Source organism: Balaenoptera musculus, chromosome X (genome assembly GCF_009873245.2).
Source record: "Balaenoptera musculus isolate JJ_BM4_2016_0621 chromosome X, mBalMus1.pri.v3, whole genome shotgun sequence".
NCBI lineage: Eukaryota > Metazoa > Chordata > Mammalia > Artiodactyla > Balaenopteridae > Balaenoptera > Balaenoptera musculus.
This window is the reverse complement of record NC_045806.1, coordinates 93619862-93643679: the sequence shown is the minus strand read 5'-3', so window position 1 is coordinate 93643679 and position 23818 is coordinate 93619862. Positions and strand designations below refer to the sequence as shown.

Genomic DNA, 23818 nt, shown 5'->3' with positions numbered 1-23818 from the left:
ATACGGAATCTAAGGAAAAAAAAAAAAAGGCCATGAAGAACCTAGTGGCAAGACGGGAATAAAGACACAGACCTACTAGAGAATGGACTTGAGGATATGGGGAGGGGGTGGGGTGAGATGTGACAGGGTGAGAGAGTGTCATGGACATATATACACTACCAAATGTAAAATAGATAGCTAGTGGGAAGCAACCTCATAGCACAGGGAGATCAGCTCGGTGCTTTGTGACCACCTAGAGGGGTGGGATGGGGAGGGTGGGAGGGAGGGAGATGCAAGAGGGAAGAGATATGGGAACATATGTATATGTATAACTGATTCACTGTGTTATAAAGCAGAAACTAACACACCATTGTAAAGCAATTATACTCCAATAAAGATGTTAAAAAATAAATAAATAAAAGTATTTCTACTTTAATAGGGATAGAAAAATTGAGGACATCTGTCAATCCAAGTTGGAAGGCTATGAGGCTAATAGCGGGAGAGGCAAGATAGGAATTCATGCGCATGGGCAGTAGAGAGCTTGGCTAAAGGCCAACTACTGGGATTTTTGTTTAATTGCCCATTCACATGTACAGAAATGTCTCTTTTTCTTTCAACAGGGAGAGAGTCAGTGAGAGAAATAAAGCTTGCATGTAAATCCAGTGAACTGAAAACAACCAAATAGCATTTGGTAAGATATATAAAACGTTCGAAGGGAATATAGTACCACTGGGTATTCACTTACACAAAGGTATCAAATTATACACACAAGCTCCAGAAGGAACACTATCCACACTGTACAAGTACTACCAGGGTAACAAACCTCCAGGTTGCTAAATCTCTGGTGTTTTTAGCTTGTCGTGAGGACTCAGTTTCTGACAAACCTGACTCCAGTATGTTCATTTAGCTGCTTTCAATGAACTTTACTGTCATTTAGTCACACTTGGAGGTTGTTTTTAAAAGAAAAGTTATCTTTCTCAGAAAAGTCCACAGTGCCTGACATACAGCAGGAGCTCAATAAATCCTTTTTGAATGAAAGAGTGAATGAATGAATGAATGTTCTCAGTAACATGGTTTTGGAATTTCTCCTGTGAACTGTGGCCCTTGATTCTAGATATAAGATAAAAACTAAACATTATGGAGATGGCTTTACTTGTTCAGAATTTTCCAAGCAGAAAGATGAGCAAAAACAAATTATTTATTACATATGGTTTCCTTCGGCAGTTTCCCTTCATCTACCTTTTGCCCTGCACTGAGTTTACACATTTGTCTCTCTGAGCTATTCTATGTAAAAACCAGATGGAGACTCTGGGCCTGAGTTATTTAGTGGTAGGATCTGCAGGACATTTCCCACATTGCTTACAAGGCTGGACGTTTCCCTGCCTTGATACCTGCGGGAGAATGCTACCCTCCAACCCGTGAATCGGGTAAATGCCAATGCCAAGGGGGTGGGTGGAAAGGTGACAGAAGAGAGATGCACCAGCTCAGTGATGTTTGTCATTTTTATTTGCAATACTTTAGGTCCAAGTTTCAAACTGCAATATTTTTACACTCAAGACACAGTCATGCACAATCCATATTTCAATTTTCTATTGCTTCAACCACAATTTAAAATAACAATATTGGAAACAAAAGTCCTTAAAAAGATCAGATGCTGAGGTCAGAAGGATGGAACCATACCATCAGCAGGTTTACAAAAGAAATAACTTACTTAAAAATCAAACAAACAGAAAGACCATAAATACCTTTAATCCAAAGTTACATAAGAAGTTCACTACACATGGGTTTACAGATAACACATTTTAACAAAAGTAAAGCACAGCCAAATGAGATACAATTCTGATAAACAATGAAAATGTAGATCCTCCTTAACTTGTTTTGTCTGGATATCGTGAGTATAATCCCAGTAGCCATCACTACCCTGTGATCTGTCTCTTCCTTGCTGATGTACTGAGATTTAAAACTCAACCCACTAATGGTTACGGAATTCTGTGAAAGGTCTTATCATCACTAATGAATATAGTATATGCGGGTCCATAAAGCACACCACACACAAGCACACACACCGAACTTGAATTTCACACTCAGGGCTGGTTGGCACTGCTGTGGGCAGGGCATTGGGACTGTCCACTACCAGTTTATCCTCTTTCCAGTAGCATACTCATTCAACTGGCCAATCCCTGTGGGAGTTGTCACCAGAAATGCTATCTTTGGTTCCCAACAAGTGGATTTGTCAACACTCCTTAATGCTAATAACATGTAATCACTTTTGTCTTTTTCCCTCTGCAACCTGCGAATGCTTAGGCCCACTCAGTAGTCCCAGCCATTAAAATGCATGGGTTCTGACATCTTGTGCCATTTATGAAGTAAACTCTATAAAGCCCAACACCACTTCGTAGGAAAGAAGAGGCCCAAGTATAGTTCTATTCTAGCAAGTGTGACGGTGTATTTCTGTTCTAGTAGCAAATACTGGCCACAGCTTAATGAAAACCAGACTTTACATACAGAGTGTATGGAAAATGAAAACTGGGAACACGCAACAGAAAAGGAACATCAGAACAAAAACAAAACAACTGTGAAGGAATTGGAAGGCTGCCACAAGTTTTATCAACATTCCCTAGTATTATTCGCTTCATTTATTCGAGGGGTTTTTTTTTTTGGCATCATCTTACATAGTTCTATTGTTTAACTGCAACATAAGAGACCCAGGCTGAAGTATGTGGTATTTGCCATCACTTTAGCAGGATGAATTAGCAAGGCAATCTACAGTACCACAGAATGTTGGAGCTTTTGGAAAGCCTTGGAGATCTAGTCCAATACCCTTATTTTATAGATAAGGAAACAGCCATAACATGGTTAAGTGACTTGCCCAAGGTCACATAGTAAGTTAGGAATAGAGCCTTTATTAGAATCCAGGTATCCTTACTTCTAGGCTAGTACTTCTTCCGCTACATCTGACTGATTCTCTCTAATTGCCGTTGATTTCCTCATAGGTCCTAAATCAGGTGAACTCGGTACCTGCCTTCTACTGGTATTATGGGATAGCACTCGCCTGATGGCAGCTTCCAAAGGAGACTCTGAGGGCACTAACTGTATTATGTGGCAGTAAATGCTCCTCGTTGTTATTATTGTCTACTTGAACACAGAAGTGTGCACATGGAAGTGATTATCTCAGTTCCCGCATTTGCAGTCAGTTAGATACTGTTTAATATTAAACAGACATCCCCGATGAATGAGGAGTCGGGTTATATTCATTCGGTTACTAAAGGAGTGTGGGATCAGAAAAGGAGTGGAAAAAAATGAAAGCTGACCAACAGAAAGATTCTATCAGAAACATATTTTTGATGAAAAATTCTTTCTTAGGAAAAAATAGTCCCATTATTTCCAAGATGCCATTTATTTCCTTCCCAATCCACATGCAAATACATGTTCCGAATCGTGTGTTAAGTTCACTCAAAATCCCGGGTCTGTTAGACTGTCAATTTACAAATGCTCAATTTCAGTCCTCTTCCTCACAGACTGGGAGTAGCTTGCTTGCATCACTGGCCATGCCTTTGTTTAACCGAATATTAACTGCAAGTAGCTAAGAAAAGGACCACGAGATTAAATGCGGCAGGGCAGGGCAGGGTTAAGACTCTCATAAGTAGATTATATGTTGAGAATGGCCAAAGAAAAGCCTGTGGGTTCTCTAGGTATAAGGTCTGCACTTGGTGAAACTAACACCTGAGGCCACTACCGCCTTATAAAAGTCCTCACCTACAATTTCTTTGGTGAGTTAGAAGGAAATTCCTCTCTTTGGGTAGATAGTCTCCCCTTTTCTGTTTAAAAATGACAGTAGTTACTGCATACAACCTATAATCAGGCCGGACAGAAAGTACATAGAGGCCGCCCTCTCAGGCCAAAGCTAAAAGGAGAGCGACTGAATGCCAACAGGCAAGGGCAGTTCTAAAGATTTGTCTTAATGTTTTCAGTCAGCTTTTAGGTGCAAGTCATAAGTTCTACTGAAATCAATGGGACTTGCCTACTGTTCATTAAAAGAAAATCCTACCTGAATGATAGTGTATCCTGTTGGAAAAGGAAATGGTGGGAGCTGGGGATTTTATCCTTCTGTTCTTCCAAGATTCAACCTGAAAATCTGCTAAAGTGATCCAGAAAGGCGATAGTTGAAACAGATGTTATCCAGGGGGCTGATCAAAGGTCACCCCTCCAATCTAAAGTAACCAAAACAGAAACCTCAAGGCCATACTAAAGCGGAGGGGGGCAGCCAGTCTGAAAGCAGAAGGATGCGTTTGGAGTACTAATAGTGACATCTCCCTAGCTTTAACTTGTAGATAATAGTCCCCTAAGAAAGCACGTGCCATACCCGAGCGTGTGCCAACCTCAGCACCCAGGCAAATATAAAGCCTATGGAATAATTGTAACTAGCAAATATCTGTGCCCTGCATGCTCTGGGCTCTGGCCAGAAGGCATCTGCTTCTGGCGTCTTTTCTATGTTTCTATAGTTCCCTTTCTGATGTTTATTATAAAGCAATATTAGAACAATATCAAAGGAAATTTTAAAAAGAAAAAAAATTCAACATAATCCCGCCACCTTAACACAACTGATTTCAATTGTCTGTGTTCCCAGTCTTTGCCCATATGCACGCTTATTTTTACATGGTTGTCCTCCCTGTTTATGTTATTTAAAGGTGATTTTATCGATTCTCTCTGAGAACTGGCAGCCTCATTAGAAATAAACAACCCACTGAGCAAAGGAATATAATTATTTACACGATCTTTGAGCTGAGAAATATCCTTTATAGACAAACATCTCAAACTATCAAAACAGTTATACAGACGACAGGAAGCAATTTCATATTTCTTTTTCTTTTAGCAATGGAATGTGCTTCACAGGGGAGGGAAAGATGTGGGGATCAGGTAGTTAAACTCAAACATTGGGGTGCAATTCACAAGCCTGAAAGAAATCTGAATAACACAATTAAAGAATAAATACTTGAGTTAAATCTTCTTACATGACTTGGCCATCCAGTAGCCAAAATGGAACACAGACACACAAATATTTACAATGACACATAGACGAGATCGGCAAGAACGAAGTCATTACCCAACATGGTGACTGATTTGAGGGGATTATGACAACGTGCCGGCTCCTTGCTACAACATTAATGTTCTTTTCTTTCTTAAATAAATAATCTCTACTGTGCTTCTCACCCTTCCCTGACTTTCCCACTGCCCTATCCCTATCTCAGGACATTTTGGAATCAACATTCGACGATGTGCCCTTATTATCTCAGGGCACACGAGCGACTTCAAAGATCTGGATAGACTCACCTGTGTCAAGATGAGCTAAAAAAAAAAAAAATCCAGGGAAAGGGAATAAACTATTAACCATCTGGAGTCCAACTTGGTCAAGGATACCAAATGTGAATCCTTCAGCATCATTTTGGCAGGAGAAGCAGCTTCTTTCTAATACTTATTAGAAATATACATAACTCTCCAACACGGGGAAGGGTTTTTAGAAGCTGTTCTCATTTTAAAATTTACATAGATATAAGTTTGTAAGAGTAAAGCCTACTGGGATATATTATCATAAAATCTTGGTACAACGGGCTGTGGTGAAGTAGTACCAGGCTCCTTGTTGTTAATACGCTGAATTGAAAGCATGAAAGAGCAGCCATTTCTCTGCCTACAGCAACCTGAAGGATCCCTGCTCCAGGTCTCCCCCCACCAACAAAAGGCCTTCCTGACATATAAGGGATGCTAATAGATAACTAGGGCTTCCCAGCTAGGTTTGGGGCTCTCTCCCCTGGCAGGGTATAGTTATCAATGTACTGAATTCTATTTGCACCCCAGGTATTATTTCATTGAATTCTCTGGCACTATGAATGAAAAATTAAAAAAATACTTAATTTTAAATGAAATCAAAATTAAGGCTTCTCTCTCTCTCTCTCTCATTAAAACAGTGTGGCATTAAAATTTTCAGGCCCAGCCACGTTTTTGTGAAGTATAACATAGTATGCTTCAAATTAATATTACCATTTGATCTTTTCATGTTTGTTGTTTTATCCCACTGTGGACATTTTTGGGGCGGGGGGGGGTCAAGCCCCTCCCAAATTTCATAGTCAAAGAAGACAATAGGAAATCCACCAGTGGCGTCATCTCCTAAACATAAACACGTGCACTATATGGTCAGCAGAAACTCTCTAAAGAAAGTGCTTTCATTTTAAGGAATGGATAGATGATTATATCGACGGATGTGCCTAGGCAGAGAAGGAGAGAGGCCCACGGCATTGATCTCTTTCCCTCTCTTGCTGGATGTAGATAGGTTCTATTCAGATTCTTGACATACTACAAATCAAGAAGCCTTCTACTGCACAAACTGCTAGCTTTTCAAAGGCTTAGAGAAACAACTATGCAGAATTTATAAAATTGACAATACACTCGAAAGAGAAGCACATCCTTTTCTACGCAGACACCCTCCAGATATTTTTCTACTCTCAGAAGATTCAGGAAGTGGCAACTGTTGAATTTCTAATAAATTGATACATGGCGAAATACTAGTCAAATTTTCATATTTTCCCCAAGCCACAAAAGGAATTCAGTTGGACTGATATTTCTTGGGGTATATGATTGCAAACCCAAATGCTTTTCACTGGAGAACTTCAAGATCTTTACAAACATGTTTTTAAAATTCAAAAGCCCAAAGGGCTAAGTATGAACACACCATATCCAGAAACAGAAATTGGTGATACATTGGGAAAATGGCCACAAGTACTTAGAGCCTAATGTTGACTGGGATGTAGTTTTCACTGACCTCCCATTTCTTACAGAGTTGAGTGCTTACAATATTTCTGTTCTCCAGATCTTTAAAAAAATTTTTAATGTTATAAATTGTCAAGATAATTTTTATCAGCAGCAAATGTTGGTTAATGGGTCTGTTTCCTCCTGTTGTGCCTATTTTACAGTTACCTACATTCCACAAGGACAAGACAGGATTAAATTAGGTATTGTTATCTTTGTTTACTGTCCAACAAGGATTTCAGTATTGCATGCTTCTATTGTCTTCCTTTTGGCTCTTGGAGAAAGTCCCGTCTTTGTTTAAGTATGGTTTCTCCTATCAGGATTTCCTAGGTTTAAGACCTGGGCTCACCCAACTGGAGTGCCATAGTTTTGGTGTGTCTTTTTTCAGGTATCATGAAGATGAACGAGCTGGTTTATACAAATGATAAATCAACTACCTCTTAAGCATCATCATGAAAATGTGATAAGATTTCACCATTTGAACTTTATTTAGACATAGAGTTTTTAAAAGCCCTTCCTGAACACACATATTCCTCTCTGCTTTTGGAAAATGTCGTAAAAGAAACCTTTTCCAATACAAATGCAGAAAAACAGGTACACAAACCGAGCCACCACTATAGAAGAAGAATAAAAAATTTCAACTCTATTAGGGCATGGACTTCCACATGTTCACACAGTACTTGCTCTGGGGTTTTTTTTGTTTTGTTTTGTTTTGTTTTTGTTTTTTTTTGTTTTGTTTTTGTTTTTTACTTTCTTTTTTTTAAAAAAAAACGTTTTGACATCTTTTTTTTTTTCTGGACATCTAATGACAATGCAAGTGAAAAACATCACATTGGGTAAGGAGTTTTGAAGGAGGTTCGAATGCAAGAGGGACTACTCTCTAACTTAAAAACAAACACAACACTATGAAGAGGGAGTGTGCATCTTTGAGAAATCTTTTTTCTTCAAAGTGAATGCACAAAATGAGGGGATTCACTACTGGCTCTTTCGCTTCACGGTAGAAGGGACCACTTTATGGCCACTTCGACATTGCTGCCCTGTTTGGGCTGCGATTCAGGCTTACAAATAAATTACATAATCTGAGGGAGTAGGAAAAAGGCTTATAAGAAGTTTCTATTCATTTGAAAGTTAAAGAATCCCCACCCCATTCGACTGTCTTTTCTTCCATCTTTCCTGCAGTGGAGTTTTATTTCAGTCTTACTCATGAGGGAGATGGTGTGGGGTAAGGCTTGCAGTCCTAGCGGCTGCTGTTCTTAATCGCTTCCTTTGCAGCGATAATCAGAGGAGTCAGGCTGGAGAGAGGCTTGGCTAATTTTAAAAATGGATGCTGCAAAAGGAAAAAAAAAAAAGAGGAATTACTAGAATTCTTTCCTCCAACAAGTATATTACTTTACACTTTCAAGGAGCCTTATTTTCATTAAAGTGTATTTTGTGGATCCAATTAAACATCATTTAAAAAATAGTGCCAGCTTTTGTCCTTCAGATGTTTTTGGTCTTCGGTGTCATGAAATCTTCTGGAAGCTGACTGGCAGAGCTAGAAATTCAGAGTAGGGGTCTTGTAAAATCTCGCTGTGTTTGCAAGTCTAACTTTCCGATTTTCTTAAATCGATGAATTTATCTGGAGCAGCCCTCATGCTTAGAAAAGTGTATTCTGTTGACCACGCAAGACCTTGACCCTGAAATCAATGGCCTCCTAACTGCTCAACCCAATAGTGTGTCTCCACCATTTCTTTTTTGGCCCCTCTGCAGTGCTTCAAACAAGTGAATATCCCTTTCTTCTTTGAGATGTTGTTCTCTTTGGGGGCCTGTGACATTCTACTGTCTCGATTCTCTCCCACATACATGCTCACTGACTACTCCCTCCCTCTCTATCTTCCTCCCTGGTTTCACTTCCTCTTCCCACCTCCCAGAACTTGACTCTCATCATTTTCTTTTTCTAATTTAATTCCTTGGAGAGCTCATTCCTTTTCATGGTTCCAATCTCTCATCAAGCTTTATGGAGATGACTCCCAAATGTCCACTGTGTCACCTGATGTCTTTCCTGAATTCTGCTCCTATTTCTCCAATTACCTGCTGGATATTTCCTTTTGAATGTCCTTCTGCCACCTTGAACTCAACATTTAAAAATGTACGTTCAAATCTACCAAATAGGGTACTCTTGTGTGATGTAAGCTACAGGGGCTTTGGAGTCAGAGCACCTAGGTTCAATCCTCTCCTTTGCTTATCGCAATGGTTAAATGAGGTAAGTGACAGTTCATTGTAAGCTACATTGAAGCCAATCAGCATTAGCCACTGTAGTATTATCTTCTATCACTTCTGCTTTTGCTGAACTCTACCACTGGTTTGATATTCTGAGGTCACTTCTGTGTTCCTCTCCCTTATGTTCTACATGCAATCAGTTACCAAGTGCTTCCTTTTCAATGCTTTTTACAATTATCTCTTGCTTCCCCTAGGCCTAATCAACTTAATCCTAAATTATAACAATAACCCCCCCCCATCTTCCAGCCTCCATTTTTTTTCTATTGCTAATTCTTATTGCATACCACCAGATTCATCTTCCTGAACAAAGCTTTCATCAGGTGTGTCCCTCAGATATCTTCAGTGTTTCCCCACTGCCTACAGCCCCTACCCTTTAGCCTGGTGTTCAAGGCTCTCTACGTCCTGTCTCCTGCGGCTTTCCTTACTGGAACACTTTACTTCAGCTACACCGTCTAGTTTCTGTTCCCTTGAACCTTGCCTACATGCCTTTGGTCATGCGATAATCCTTCCATCTGAAATTCCTTCCCCCTTTCCCCTCAAACTATCTAAAACTGATCTGTCTTTCAAGGCCCAGCCGAACTCTTCCCTTTTCGCAGACATTTTCTGAATGCCATAGCCCATAGATGTACGTCTCTAATCAACCGTGACATTTACTGTTTGAACGGCCTTGGGTTGACTGAGTCTCTAAACAATCTTGCATTTTTTTCATGTTCCTAAGGAGACTGTGAACTTCTGAAGAGTAGGAATCATGCCTTTAACAGATTTGTATCACCCACTGCACTTAAGCCTTGCAAACAGAAGTTGCTCCATAAAAATCCACTTATTTCTGTCTTTTCTCAAGCCTTCCAGTGGTGTGAATGCCATGTATCTCTCTCCTTTCTAACCTCTAAAATGGGCTAGAGTCAGAGAATGGAGTTATATGGACTTAAGGTGATATACAGATTACAGCCTATATGTGTAAAAGGAGAAGATGCAACAAACAAAGTCTTCAATTTTCTCAAAATATCATTTTGCATCAGAAATCTGACTGGTTCAGATAAAAGTATTGTTGGGGAAGGAATTAACTAGATAATTGATTCAATTACCTACATAACTGTATAGCTACCTTCAGAGAACCTGTATCTTCACTCATCCTTGGAAGAAGACATGATAGGAGTGTGTACCAGGATGTGTATGTGGGGTGGTGGGAGGGGTGAAAAGATGTGGAAATGAAGCACTCAAAAGTTCCAGGTTTTCATCTATAATTTGAGGCTGTATTAATGGGAGGATTAATAAAGGGCTATTTCAGATCTGACATTTTCGGGCCCCATGACAGCCTGTGAAATGCTCACAGGTAGCAGAGAAGACAAGGTGTAGCCTCCCCAGTTCCTCCAAATTGGTTTATCCCAGATATGATTTGGGTTGGGATGGGATATTTTCGCATGGGTGTGGCTGTCTCTGGAGGGAGTTCAGAAGCAACAGGAACTTTTTGTTGTTTGGCCTGAAACAGACTGAATCTATGGTTAATAACACTCTGCATGACCAAGTGTTATGCCTTTTGTTTAACTGGATTATGTGTTCAAAGTCAGGGAGAACGAGCAATCACTTTTCTTGGCTATTACAGATCTTTATCTTGTTCCCCAAGGAACAGTCAGTCCCCAGCAGCGAAGCTATATGTGTAATCCTGGGCATGCATTGCTTTACCAATATAAATGCATTTTCTTTCCCCCTAAATTGGTTTGTGTGGAAGAAAGTCAGACAATCCAGGGCTCAAATCCACGTTCTGCCACTCAATAGCTGTGTGAGTTTTAATTTCTACATCTGCAACGGGGATAATAACACCTATCCTAGAGAGTTGTAAGAATTAAGTGAGATAACGTTTGTAAAGAATTTGGTATAAAGTAGGTACTAATTACCATCATATATACTAATCCCTGAGAGCCATGAAAAGGACAAATGGTTACAGAGGCACTCACCACTGGATGGTACTCACCCAGGCAAGCAGGTGCCTGCCATTTGGCATCACAAGCAAAGGGGCTTTGACCAGTAAAGCATTAGAGTAGCAGATGCCATGGAAATAATTGCATAGTTATGTAGACAATTACCTCCGGCCAAGAACACCTGCGTACAACATCCAGGGGCACAAGTAAAGTTTAGAACAAAACAGCAACACCAGAGGTTCACATTGTTATTTCCCTTGCAAAATAAGACTCCAGGAAGAATAAAAGAGAGTTACAGACTGAACTCCCAAGTTCTCAGAAGAAAGGCAACATGCCAATCAATCACATATCAGATGCATGCCTATACTTATGTGCCTGTGGTCTCAGATCAAATGGTTAGAGCCTAACTCAAACTAGACCTCTTTTGACAGCGCTCTCTTACTGTCACACATTGACATGGAAAAGCTCAATATAATGACTCTCTCTTTGTAACTGTCCTGTTTCATTGTCACCTGTAAAAGCTCCTTGGCAGATCCTCGCCTATCCACATCCATCTCAAGACAGCGATTTAAAAAGTCACGGAATACAGCAGACAGTCTCTCAGGATTCTGGAGCTCTGGGGTTCCATTAGTGGCTATCAGATATAATGCCTATAGAAAAAAAAGCATTAGAAAAATCTATTCAGCATATACATATTAGGATCACGAGTTGGCATACAAGACACAAATCCAGTTTCTTATGGTTTATATCCTGGGTCTTAAAAATTCCATTTTAGAGAATGACACTGACATATACTGCAAAGTTTCTGTAACATTTAGAAATGGTTACTCTTGGCAGTAACTGAGGTGACTGTGAGGTGCCCCACCCCCAAAAGCTTGGAAATAAGGTTATAAGGCTGTCCTATGAGAGTTAAGCCAGTAAAAATCCATATATAATGAATGTGTGATTAACCACCTAGGAAATGAAACCAAGGAATCTGTGACTAAAGAGTTGAGGAAACACACACACATCCAATCATGTCGACCTAAGTATAACCTCTGGAAGGCACAGTTGCCAAGGTGATTGTAATTTACTGACTGTTTATCTTGATTGGAGAATATTTGTGAGCGGACCAGGGATGAACAGACTACGTTATGCAATCAGAGAAGTACAGAGAATCAGAAGATGGCAGTGCCTGGATGAGAAGTAACCCTTGGGGCCCAAGGACTCAAGTACTTTTATCCTGTGGCAGATGTATCCCTATAGATTTTAATTAGGTTCCCCATGAAAGTCTACCTATAATAAGAGAAAATATAAGAAAAGTTGACATTAATAATCTTGTATCCTACTGTAAAATAATAAGTTGCTAATATATCTCTGAGATCTTTGCTGTGGAAGGCCACCACTGAGAGATATCAACTCATGGTGTGCTGACAAAATCAAGGGCCCTGGCCTTCCAGGCCGAGAGTTGGACCCAGAACCATGGTTAATTCACGAAAGTAAACCCATATTTCAAAGGCTCCGCAGCCATAAAAAGCTGGCCATTCCTCATGCCTCCTCTAAGCAAACTATTCTAGAGCACTGAGTATGTATCAGGTACCATATTAAACACTGGAGATCCAAAGATGAATAGCAGAATGCCCTACTTTCAAAGATGACACAATTTAGTGAAACTTATAGATAGCTACCATACAGTGAGACAAGAGCTAATAGAGAAACACAGAAAGTGCTAAGTCAATGTAAGGATGAAACAATTTACACCAGAGCTCAGAGAAAGCTTCACAGAGGAGCTTGGCATTTGAACAGGGTCTTGAAGGCTAAATAGGAGTTTTCCTGCAGGTATTACCACCAGGGTTATGCCTGCCTATGCGACCAGACTCCTAACTATCATGAACACATGCTCCCTCTTGAACTTGCTTGAACTTCGCAGCAAATTATCAGCCCCCTTTTCCACCGTGGCTCCTAATATTTTTAACAAAAATATTTCTATCAAACTCCTTTCCCAGGCTAGTTTTCATCAGCTGGTGAGTACATCTCTCCTCCTTTCCAGAAACCTCCAGAGATGTACTTTAGAAAGGGTTAGATAGGACCGTTTAATCCAGTGGCTGTCAACTTATACAGCAGGCACCAGAATCACCTAGAGGGCTTGTTAAAACACAGATTTCCTGGGTCACCCTCCAGGGTTTCTGATTCAGTAAATCTGCAGAGGGGCCTGAGAATTCGCATTCTAACAAGTTCCCAGGTGATACTGAAGCTGCTGGTTTCAGGACCACACTTTGAGAACTGGTTTACTCCACCCAATTAAGCAATGGGCTTAATGATTGATGCTTGAGGCACCTGTCCTCACAAACCATCTTTGTTCCTGCATTAAAAGAAAATTGGTTACTGCAAATTACATCTGCTAACTCCTCCTAAAACTCTCTTATTTCAGCTGGCCACAATTCCGCCAAACTCTGCGTCCTTTGCTGGCTTTTTTCTGCCCTGTAGCCAAACCCAGTCCTAAACAAACACATCTCTTTTTTCCCTTTCCACTCTCCCTAAGTCTGTGTGCATGCCATACTGTTTCATTTTCTCTCTTTTTCTTTTCACCATTCTTAGCTCAATACGTTCTACTCCATATAACCTTGCTCCCCACAAGTACATATACGTCTCTACCCAAGTCCTTCTCACCTCTCTTCAATCCATGTACTAAGAAAAAGGTTGACAGGAAACACCCCAACATGTTAACAGTGGTTCTCTCTGGGTGGTAGGATTATTAGCAACTTAATTTTTTAAAACATATTTTTCAATTTTCCAAATTTTCTACAATGAACGCGACTGCTTTTATTATTTTTAAAAACCCTCCAAAATTCTTTAAAAAATAAAATCTAAAAAGCTGTGCCATCCAATTTACACAAAAATCTTCATCTATTTCTCTTTGTCCTCCTAGGATTAAACCTGCTTTTCATCAAGTACTACCCCTTAAGGGAAACAAAAACCCAGACAATTTCTTTTCCAACTATTGTGTTCGTTTTAATTGCAACAGTATTATTTCCAACTAATTTCTATTGCAAAGATCCACATTTTCAGTTATATTATGGCTAAACTGGCCTTTGTGGACTGGCCTGGGAACGTACTCACTATGCATAATGCCGTTTCTATGGGAAAATGCACTCTGAGTTCCAAATAATTAACTTAAAAATGAACTTGTGTGTAAGCTGGGTCCTATCTTTGCAAAAAAGAAAATTGCTACCCACTGCCCTGCTAATGAGAGACAAAAACAGTTGTAGGCAACACAACAATCACAGCAAAAAGCGTTTTCCTAGCAAAGTCAAGTCTTAGCTGAAGAAAGATCAAGGAAAATCAGTCTAGGCACGAGTTGATCACATTCTGGTTTTATCTGAGTTAGTTAGTGCAAACTCAAAGAAAATGGGCTGGCTGAGAAATTAGACTAGACTTATTTCACTTAGCATAATACCCAGCAAATCAGAAAAAGACAGATACCATACGATATCACTTACATGTGGAATCTCAAAAATAAAACAAATGAATGTATATAACAAAACAGAAACAGACTCACAGACACAGAGAACATACTAGTGGCTACCAGTAGGGAGAGGGAAGGGGGAAGGGGCAAGATAGGGGTAGGGAGTTAAGAGGTACAAACTACTATGTATAAAATAAAAAAGCAACAAGGCTATATTGTACAGCACAGGGACTATAGCCAACCCTTTATAATAACTATAAATGGAGTATAAACGTTAAAAACTGTGAATCACTATGTTGTACAACTGAAACTTATATAATATCGTACATCAACTATACCTCAATAAAAAAAGAAATTAGACTAGAGATTTCCTTTACAGTTGGTTGCTCCTTGAGTAAGAAACCCAGATTCATACCTGACTTCTCCTCCTTCCTCAACTGGAAACCTTCCCCTCCCCCAACCTTCACTCTAATCAGTCTAGTAGCTTCTGTTCATGCAACCTTTAGAAATGTCATTCATACCCATGCACTTTCCTCTGTTCCCACTGTCTCTGCTAAAGGTTGGGCTTCCCTCAGACTGTTACGATAACCTCCCAATAGGTTTTTTCTTACTCAAGCCTTTTTATTCTTCAGTCCATCTTCCTTAACAATCTATCTCATCTTTAATCTCATCATGGCATCCATTTTTCTGCTTTAACAATTTCTGCTGGCTCCCTATGGTCCACAGATGTGGTTTTCAAACTGGACTCTCCAAAATTCCCCTCAAGAGCAGCTAAGTGGGAAAAGAGGTGGGAGAGGGAGATGGATGTAGGGATTCTAGGACCCTGCACCCACCCATATGTGTTTCAATCAGAGAAATACTTCTTTTTTCTTTATTTATGCATGCTTCCAAGCAAGGTTTAATTTGAACCAAGGGATCACTATAGTTGTTTGAAAACACAGGACGTAGTAAAGATTCCTTTGCATGGCATATGTAGTAAAGATTCCTTTGCATGGCATACGTCGTAAAGATTCCTTTGCATGGCATAGAAGGTCCTCCATGATTTGGTCCCGCCTCCCTTTCTAGTCCTCATCTGTTCTCTTCTCACCCTAGAGCCCTGCTTTCCCCAACTCCACATACGTACACACATTGGCCAAAGCTCACATACTATTCATGCCAATTAGTTCATCATTCCCATAGTAAGAAATGCTCTTTTATGTCTGCCTAAAATGCTGCTCCCTTAACTGCCTAGTAAACTTCTACTTGCCTTATAATTTCTATTTCAAATGGCACCTCCTTTTTAAAGTCTTCTCCATCGCGCCCAGATGGATATAGTGAATAACCACCTTGATTTTCTGGGGACTGTCCTGGGTTTTACTACTGAAGGTCCTATGTCCCTCAGTGCCAAGCAAACTGGGATGGTGGTCACCGTGCAGATAGAGTTAGTCCTTCCCTCCTTTGAGCTACTACAGCCCTTTGTTTATATGTCTGTTTTCACATTGTAGGGTGAATACTTGTTACTTGTTCACTGGTCTGTCTTCCTAGACTGTGAAGGTAGGAACTGTGTCACAATCATCTCTGGATTTTATGGCAACTGGCTCAAAATAGGTGCTCAATAAATGTTTTTGTTGCTAAATGAAATGAGAGCCAAAATGTATAAATAAATCTAATTGAGCTGGGAATATGACAGACTTTACAAAGTATTAAAGCTCAGAACCTAAAGTGAACTAGTAAACATATAAGAAGATATACAGAGAATGACAAAAACACCCTTTCTGAGTTGAACAGGCTTGGCATGTGGGAACTTCTGACTACCCAACTCCTCAGTGTGGGAGAAGGAAGAAAGCTCCATGAGCAATGTAGGTAAGGGGATGACATCAAAGAGAGGGAAAGCTGGAGAAAGAGGTCCACAACATGGTAATCTGCTGTGGGCAAACCCAGAGAGGAAGCGGAGACAATAAGTTCTCTCTGGAACTTGAAGCACAGCAACTTAGTCTTCTCTGACTGATTGTGAACAGAGAAGGCGCTCTTGATTTTTCTTCAGCTACATCATTAAACAAGGTCTGTTTAATTCTTAAGGTGAGGCAACATAGGCCCCGTGACCTTATTTATAATGTTAGACAGACAACCTTTGGCCAGAAAATGGTGCCTTTCTTCTTTGTGATACACACATTACCTAGAAGTTTCTGGTGTTCCAGAATTTTTAATAACTCTATATCACTTGGCAATAACACACAAACTTTGCAGTTTTCTGCGGACCCTGATGTGCAACTAAATTTACCTTAGTACTCAGAGAAAATGACTTTACCCAGTTGGAGGAATAATTCAATTTACCTTACTGGCAATTTCCTCAGTTAAAAAAGATCAAAGTGGTCATCTTAGAAGTTACCACATTTCTCCAAAGAAGTCCCAAAACAATCCATATGTACCCAATAAATTTTCATTAAGGCAGTTTTGCAACTGGACTAACCATTTAATTAAAAAGCTTCAGTCTGTGACTTCAGCTCATTTTAACAGTTTATAAAGTTTAGGTTAAGACGTTAGAAGACAAACCAGGAGACTTAAACGGAAATGTGTTAGTAACCCTGAGAGGTCCCGGTACTGTTATAAAGACTCCCTTTACAAAGAGGAGAGGGTGTGGTGTGAACATTTCTTTCTAAGTTGAATATTTGGGACTCAAAACACATTTTCCCATGGAAATCGTGTTATACATGGTGAACAGGCTCTCAGCCTGGCCCATAAAAGTCTATTTAACAAACAATGTTGGGGCTTCCCTTGTGGTACAGTGGTTAAGCATCTGCCTGCCAATGCAGGGGACACGGGTTCGAGCCCTGGTCTGGGAAGATCCCACATGCTGCGGATAAGGCTGTGTGCCACGGCTACTGAGTCTGCGCTCTAGAGCCCGCAAGCCACAACTACTGAGCCCGCGAGCCACAACTACTGAAGCCCACGTGCCTAGAGCCTGTGCTCCACAACAAGAGAAGCCACGGCAGTGAGAAGCCCGTGCACCACAACGAAGAGTAGCCCCCGCTCACTGCAACTAGAGAAAGCCTGCGTGCAGCCAAAAATAAAAATAAATAAAATAAATAAATTAAAAAACAAACAATGTAACTATAAGACAAAGGGCTATTCATCTATATCTTAATATCTGTTTAAATACTGTTTTCATGGGAAATATTATTAGCTAGCATTTATTGAATGATTACTATTAGCTCACTTGATTCATACAATAACCCCCCCCGAGTTATACTTGATTATGATCCCCAATTGACAAATGAAGAAACTGAGGGAGGTAGGGTTAATGTAATAATTTGCCCAACATCGCACAACTAGCAATGAGGGAGTCAATATCTGAATCCAATGACTGTGAGCCCAGAGTCCACGCTCCTGACTACTGCACGGCATCACCTCCCAGTGTTCCCAGCCTCTGAGCTAGTAATTCTCGTAAGCAGAGGCAGACAAGGTCTCTTCAAGAGATGAGGCACACTGAGCATGCGCAACTCTACCTTTACCTCTACCAGAGGAAATGGACCCCCTGGAGGTCAATTGTTTTCCCACTTACTTAGAAATGGGGAACAAAAGGCAGGTGCCCAGTTAGGCTTCATATTGCATTCACCAGTGTCTGTATCTATGTTGGGAGTTTATAAGCAGTGCCTCCTCTGGTTGTTGCCTGTAACCTACTGCTGTCCTGGTTCCTTTCTCATTTTGGAATTTTCAACTACCTTTGAGTGTTTTACGGGAGAGATTTGGCAATGAGTGACTTGACACCTTAGGACTTAGTTTACTCATGACCTGGGATTTCAGAGGTCAAAGGCCAGAGTGTATTACTGCCTCTGATGTGTTTATGGATTTCATGAAAAGCCCTGACATTTCTTTCTAAGAAGAGAGTAAATGGGGCCAAATCTACAAAAAATGAAATTGCTATATTATAACTACCATTGTATTCCCTATTTTGACTTATTCAACCCAACGGTTCAGTGTGATAACTGAATAAGCACTGTGGCCTAACTTAGTTCCCTGCTTGTCTTGCATAGTAGCTCTCATCTGTCACCAAATTCTGCACGGGGGTAGGGGGCTCTGCTGCTGTTGTTGAGCCTATTACAGATCTATTCCCTTATAGCTTGATGGTAAAGGTAATTAGGCACCACTGACTGATTAGGTCTTGGCTTAGCTTTAGACTGCTCCTTTCAAGCATGAAAAACTGGCCACTATGCTTCCCTGGTGGTGTAGTGGTTAAGAATCTGCCTGCCAATGCAGGGGACATGGGTTCGAGTCCTGGCCCGGGAAGATCCCACATGCTGCGGAGCAACTAAGCCTCTGCGCCACAACTACTGAGCCCACGTGCTACAACTACTGAAGCCCATGCGCCTAGAGCCTGTGTTCTGCAGCAAGAGAAGCCACCACAATGAGAAGCCCGCGCACCGCAACAAAGAGCAGCCCCCGCTGGCTGCAGCTAGAGAAAGCCCGTGCGCAGCAACGCAGACCCAACACAGCCAAAAAACCAAAAAAACAAATAAATAAATAAATAAATTTATTTTTAAAAAACCAAAAAAAACCTGGCCACTGCCAGAAAATAAAGACCAGATGAGTCTGATAATGTACATGCTCATTCTAATCTCTCAGGATTAATAGTGCTTGTCAGGAAACGTGGAGCAGGCTACGTGTGCTCAGGAAGCCACCCTGGGCAGCCCAAGCAACACCCAAGGTTGAGAACCACAGGGGGTTTGGAAGTGGGGGAGGGGTGGGCATAGAGATGGAAAAGCAGGAAAGCAAAATGGAGCAGGAGGTAGAGGGGAAAAAAAGCTGGAAGAAGCAGAGGGAGCAGGAAAATACAGGACGAGGACTGGGGCCAAAGTACCATGGGGAGAGAAGGTGGTCAGTGGAGTGAAGAGGAAGAGAAATGAAGATAAAGGCTCAACAAATCAGGAAGGTCAAGGGGACCCGATACTAGGATCCATTCTGCTACTGCCCCATTTCTCCGGTCCTTCTCACATAAAACTTCTCAAAACATCACCTATATTTGGTATGTTGACTTCCTCACCTCCCATTTTCTCTTCAACCCACACCTAGGTTCTAGTTCCAAGATACCGTTTACCGTAATACGTTTGTTCCTATCTCACTTCAGAATATTGGAGCAGGAAGGGACTAAGTCCCTGATTCTCTGGAGCTTTTCCAAATTACCATATTAGGTTCAAAATCCAGCTGGAGTGTGATATGATCTGTGAAACATACATTACTGCTCACATAAATTGGTTTCAACTTCTGTTTTATATGCAGTTCATCAGCTGAACAGTTCTGTATACCATAACATGCTATTCTTCCCGATACACCCCAGAGTGTAGATCATGGGTCCCTGCAACAGCTTTATCACTCTTTTGCTCTTCCCTGGCTTCTCCCCAAGATTCCTGTCAGAGCGGGCTTGCCCAGTCCCACATGCAGCATGCTTTGCATCATGATCAAGTGTCTTTCTTGCCGCCTGCCAATGCAGGGGACACGGGTTCAAGTCCTGGTCCGGGAAGATCCTACATGCCATGGAGCAACTAAGCCCGTGTGCCACAACTACTGAGCCTGCACTCTAGAGCCCGTGAGCCACAACTACTGAGCCCGTGTGCTACAACTACTGAAGCCCACACGCCTAGAGCCCGTGCTCGGCAACAAGAGAAGCCACCGCAGTGAGAAGCCCACACACCACAATGAAGAGTAGCCTGTGGAACATGTCATTTTAAATATATTGTAAAGACTCAGTTTTAATAAAAAGTTTAATATGAAGAAGAGTAGCCCCCGTTCGCTGCAACTAGAGAAGGCTTGCGCTCAGCAACGAAGACCCAACGCAGCCAAAAAATAAATAATGAAAGAAATTTATAAAAAAAGAAAAAAACAAAAAAGAAGGAAGGAGGAAGGAGGAAAGGAAAGAAAAGAAAAAGAAAGGAAGGAAGGAAGAAAGAGTGAGGAAGGGAGGTTGAGAGGGACGAAGGAAGGAAGGGAGGAAGGGAGGGGGGAAGGAGGGAGGGAGGAAGAAAGCTACAGCAAAAAGGTCAGCCTGTTTTTGGTGATACCGTTAGAACGTTGGCTCTTGCAGCTACAGAGCTAAGATTGCCTTAATCAAGTTAACTTTCTCTGCTGAGAGGCTTATACAAGACACCTCAGAGTATCCTTTTATCAGAATGCAAAGGGTCTTCTAAAATGATGTTGCAACCAGGTTGGAAAAGGTATATTTCAAAATGATGACAAAGGTCAGAAATTATCTTGATTATCAAGCTAACCCTAATTTTCTTGGTGAAGTCATTTTTCATTGGCAAAAACACAGATTTAAAAAGCCATAGGATAAACATGTGAGTGGGCATTTCAGGGGCCAAATGTCCATCATCACACTCTGTGATTTGTCCATGTAGAATGAACATTGACTTCAACAGACTTAACTACTTTGTTATAGGTCTGGTACCTATTAGGGCAATGCGCATATGCATCCTTGGCTTATTCCCAAGCCTTGCTTTAAGGACACTGAGGAATGATAAGATAATAAACAGTAGGATAAGGGAATATCAGTCATGGCCAACAGCAGGTCCCTGGTCACCACATTTGTCATCTTTCTTTGCCTCCTCTTCGCCTGGTCAGAGTCTCAGATTTTCGTTTGCTGTGGAATCAATTTCTCCTTTGGCTGTCTTCTGGGTCATAACTCACCAGTGTGAACTGTCTGCTTCTGAAGTACAATCTAAATGAGACTTGCAGCTTTCCTATGGCTAGGTCCCATTTTCCTATGCTAAATTCCTGACAACCAGTGATTCTTAAGAGCTGTCTATCTTTTGACAGGCAATATTTTTTCTGATTAAAAAGAAACCCTGTCACTGTTCTATAATTATTTTAGTTGCAGTTATCCCAACTCACCCCTCCTTTTAGGCATAGGTTTGCCCTCAAAGTAGGAGAAGTGTCAACAAACCATCAATAAACCTTGCTGTTCCATAGTGGCTTACGGAAAAAGAAGGGAATGCTCCCAGCTCTTCCTGAAATACATTCAAAACAATATTGACTGAGTGCTAGCAAAGTATGCTTGCTTCTCTGGCGCTCAGGAAGTTTATGTCTGACTTTAATTCCAAATGAGCACGCACCATCAAACCCAGACATTCCAATCCACAACACAGGTTCCAGCACTTTGGCCCTTAGCTGCTGCTTTTTAGTTGCTAGAGATTCTCTTCTTCTGCTTAACTCTCTTCTCCAGACATACAAGCTAACCAGAATTTCCCCGGTTCTATAATAAAAAAGAAGAAGAAACTAACGTGTGTAGTGCTTCAAGTGTGGGGGTAGGGGGAGGAGGGAGCCTCTTAATGTAGACAACAGGTCTGAATTTACACTTCTGCCCTCCCTCCTCTCTGGCCATACAGTTTATGCACTCCTAATCATGAGTAGCCAGACTGATGGCTTTATGATCACCAATATGTGTTATGTACACAACAGCTAGCACATTGTAATGATGGACTCCATTTGCAGGAGAAGCAAAATTGAAAAAGAAAATGGGCCTATTATAGAGGTATATACTGAACTAATGTCATTTCTTTTTTGACAGCGTTGCTGGAATGGTAAATCAAAGAAGGCCAGGGTGTGTCAGCATTTCAACAAAGTGACTCATGATATTTTTTTTAGATGAAAAGGAGAAATGTGGGCAGAATGATAGCATGCTCTTTTCTGGTTGAACAACCATGCTCAAAGACGGCTGATGAAGAACTGGTTTTCAATATAGACAGGGTTCTACAAAGGGCTTGCCACAGAGCTTTGTATTTGCTCTAGGCCTTGGTGTGGGAACTTGACGTCATTTGTTCTTGAGGCTCCACAGATGATTCCAGTGTCCAACCAAGGAGGAGAACCACTAGTACAGGATAGGTGGTTCACATACTATCCTAAATACTACTTTTAGCCTTCAGATAATCTCTTCCTGATACCGATAACTGTCTTCCAAAGATCCGGTGTTTGATACGGTTTCACAGATGCTTAAAGCAAGGGTAGAAAGAGAACACTGAAAGTTCATCTCAACTAGGATAAAGGTCTGGAAAATTACACAGAAAAAGGGCTTCATCCACAGGGTCCAGGAGGGACCTCAAGTGGATGTCACTGAGACGTTTCACAAACACCAAAATCCCTCAAAACCCATTGACAAGAACAGCCCCATTATGTGGAATGCCAAGTTAAGAAAGAGGCACTCTCTCAGTGCTGAGCAATAAAAACAACAACAACAAACCAAAGATTTGTTTTATGGAAATGATTGTGCCTCCTTATTTAGAATCAGGTCATTATAATCACAGGTTTATAAAAAGATAACTTCAAATTAACACAAAGGTTGGGGAGATGAGCAGTGTACCAACGTTTGATTTGCATATCCACAGGGGAAGTTCGATTTTAACTCCAGTCACTTTGGCAAACAAAAAGAACAAGGCACTTGATTATTGGAGGTTTCACTAAAAATGTCCGTGGGTCACAGAACAAGGCATCCAAGGCCAATTACGTTGAGTGCAAAGACTTCAGTGAGGAACTTGTCTCCTCTCTGTCTCTGGAAGGGTACCAACCTCATAACATCGGCACAGTTAATAACTCTCTGACCTTTAAAAGGCATTTTATGAGCAAATTAGGTCAATTAGTACAGAGCAATTTACATTAAAAAAAATCCCAACCGCTTTATAACTGGGGGGAGGGGGGAGTCGCTAATTCCTTGCATCAGTGGTATGTTAACAGGCAATATTTCAAGAGGGTTTGCTCAGTTCCAACGGACGCCAACAAAGACACAAAAAAGCCACAGTGAAATGCAAACAGCCTTCGAATGTACAGCCCCAGATTTTACCTTTAACCTCTGCTGCTCAGTGTTACCTGTTCATGGTCATTTATACTAAACTGTGGAGGACCCTCCACTCCTCAAAGGGATGTGAGTATAGTCAGTGTGGAAGGGAAGTTCTTGGGGGCAAGTGGGGAATCCAGAATCCCTTCATGAATGGGTAAAAAGTATTCTAAGGGGGCTTCCCTGGTGGCGCTGTGGTTGAGAATCTGCCTGCCAATGCAGGGGACACAGGTTCGAGCCCTGGTCTGGGAGGATCCCACATGCCGCGGAGCAACTGGGCCTGTGAGCCACAACTACTGAGCCTGCGCGTCTGGAGCCTGTGTTCCGCAATGGGAGAGGCCGCGACAGTGAGAGGCCCGCGCACCGCGATGAAGAGTGGCCCCCGCTCGCTGCAACTGGAGAAAGCCCTTGCACAGAAACGAAGACCCAACACAGCCAAAAATAAATAAATAAAAAAAAGTTGAACCTTCTTTAAAAAAAAAAAAAAGTATTCTAAGGATCCTTTCTCACTTTTCTATTGATATATAAATCCCTTCCACCATTCTCCTTACAATGAGCTACACACTGTGCTAGGTGTTTACATGCATTATTTCATTTAGTTTTCACACTAACTCT

At 41.1% G+C, this 23818-nt stretch overlaps 1 protein-coding gene and 1 long non-coding RNA gene across 4 annotated transcripts in view; one reads left to right on the top strand and one right to left on the bottom strand.

The window, feature by feature from the left end:
* Positions 1 to 23818, top strand: part of LOC118888465 — a 400177-nt gene that overhangs the window by 301015 nt on the left and 75344 nt on the right. The gene's annotated exons all lie outside the window — the stretch shown is intronic.
* The window catches only part of PAK3 (p21 (RAC1) activated kinase 3), a 113896-nt gene continuing 95367 nt past the window's right edge, over positions 5290 to 23818 (bottom strand). For all 3 annotated transcript variants that reach the window (XM_036839485.1, XM_036839486.1, XM_036839484.1), the window contains 2 exons: positions 11471 to 11608; positions 5290 to 8107 (listed from right to left, as the gene is read on the bottom strand). In XM_036839485.1, the coding sequence (XP_036695380.1) occupies positions 8018 to 8107; positions 11471 to 11608 (228 nt within the window). In that variant the 3' untranslated portion in view covers positions 5290 to 8017. The remainder of the gene's footprint in view (positions 8108 to 11470; positions 11609 to 23818) is intronic.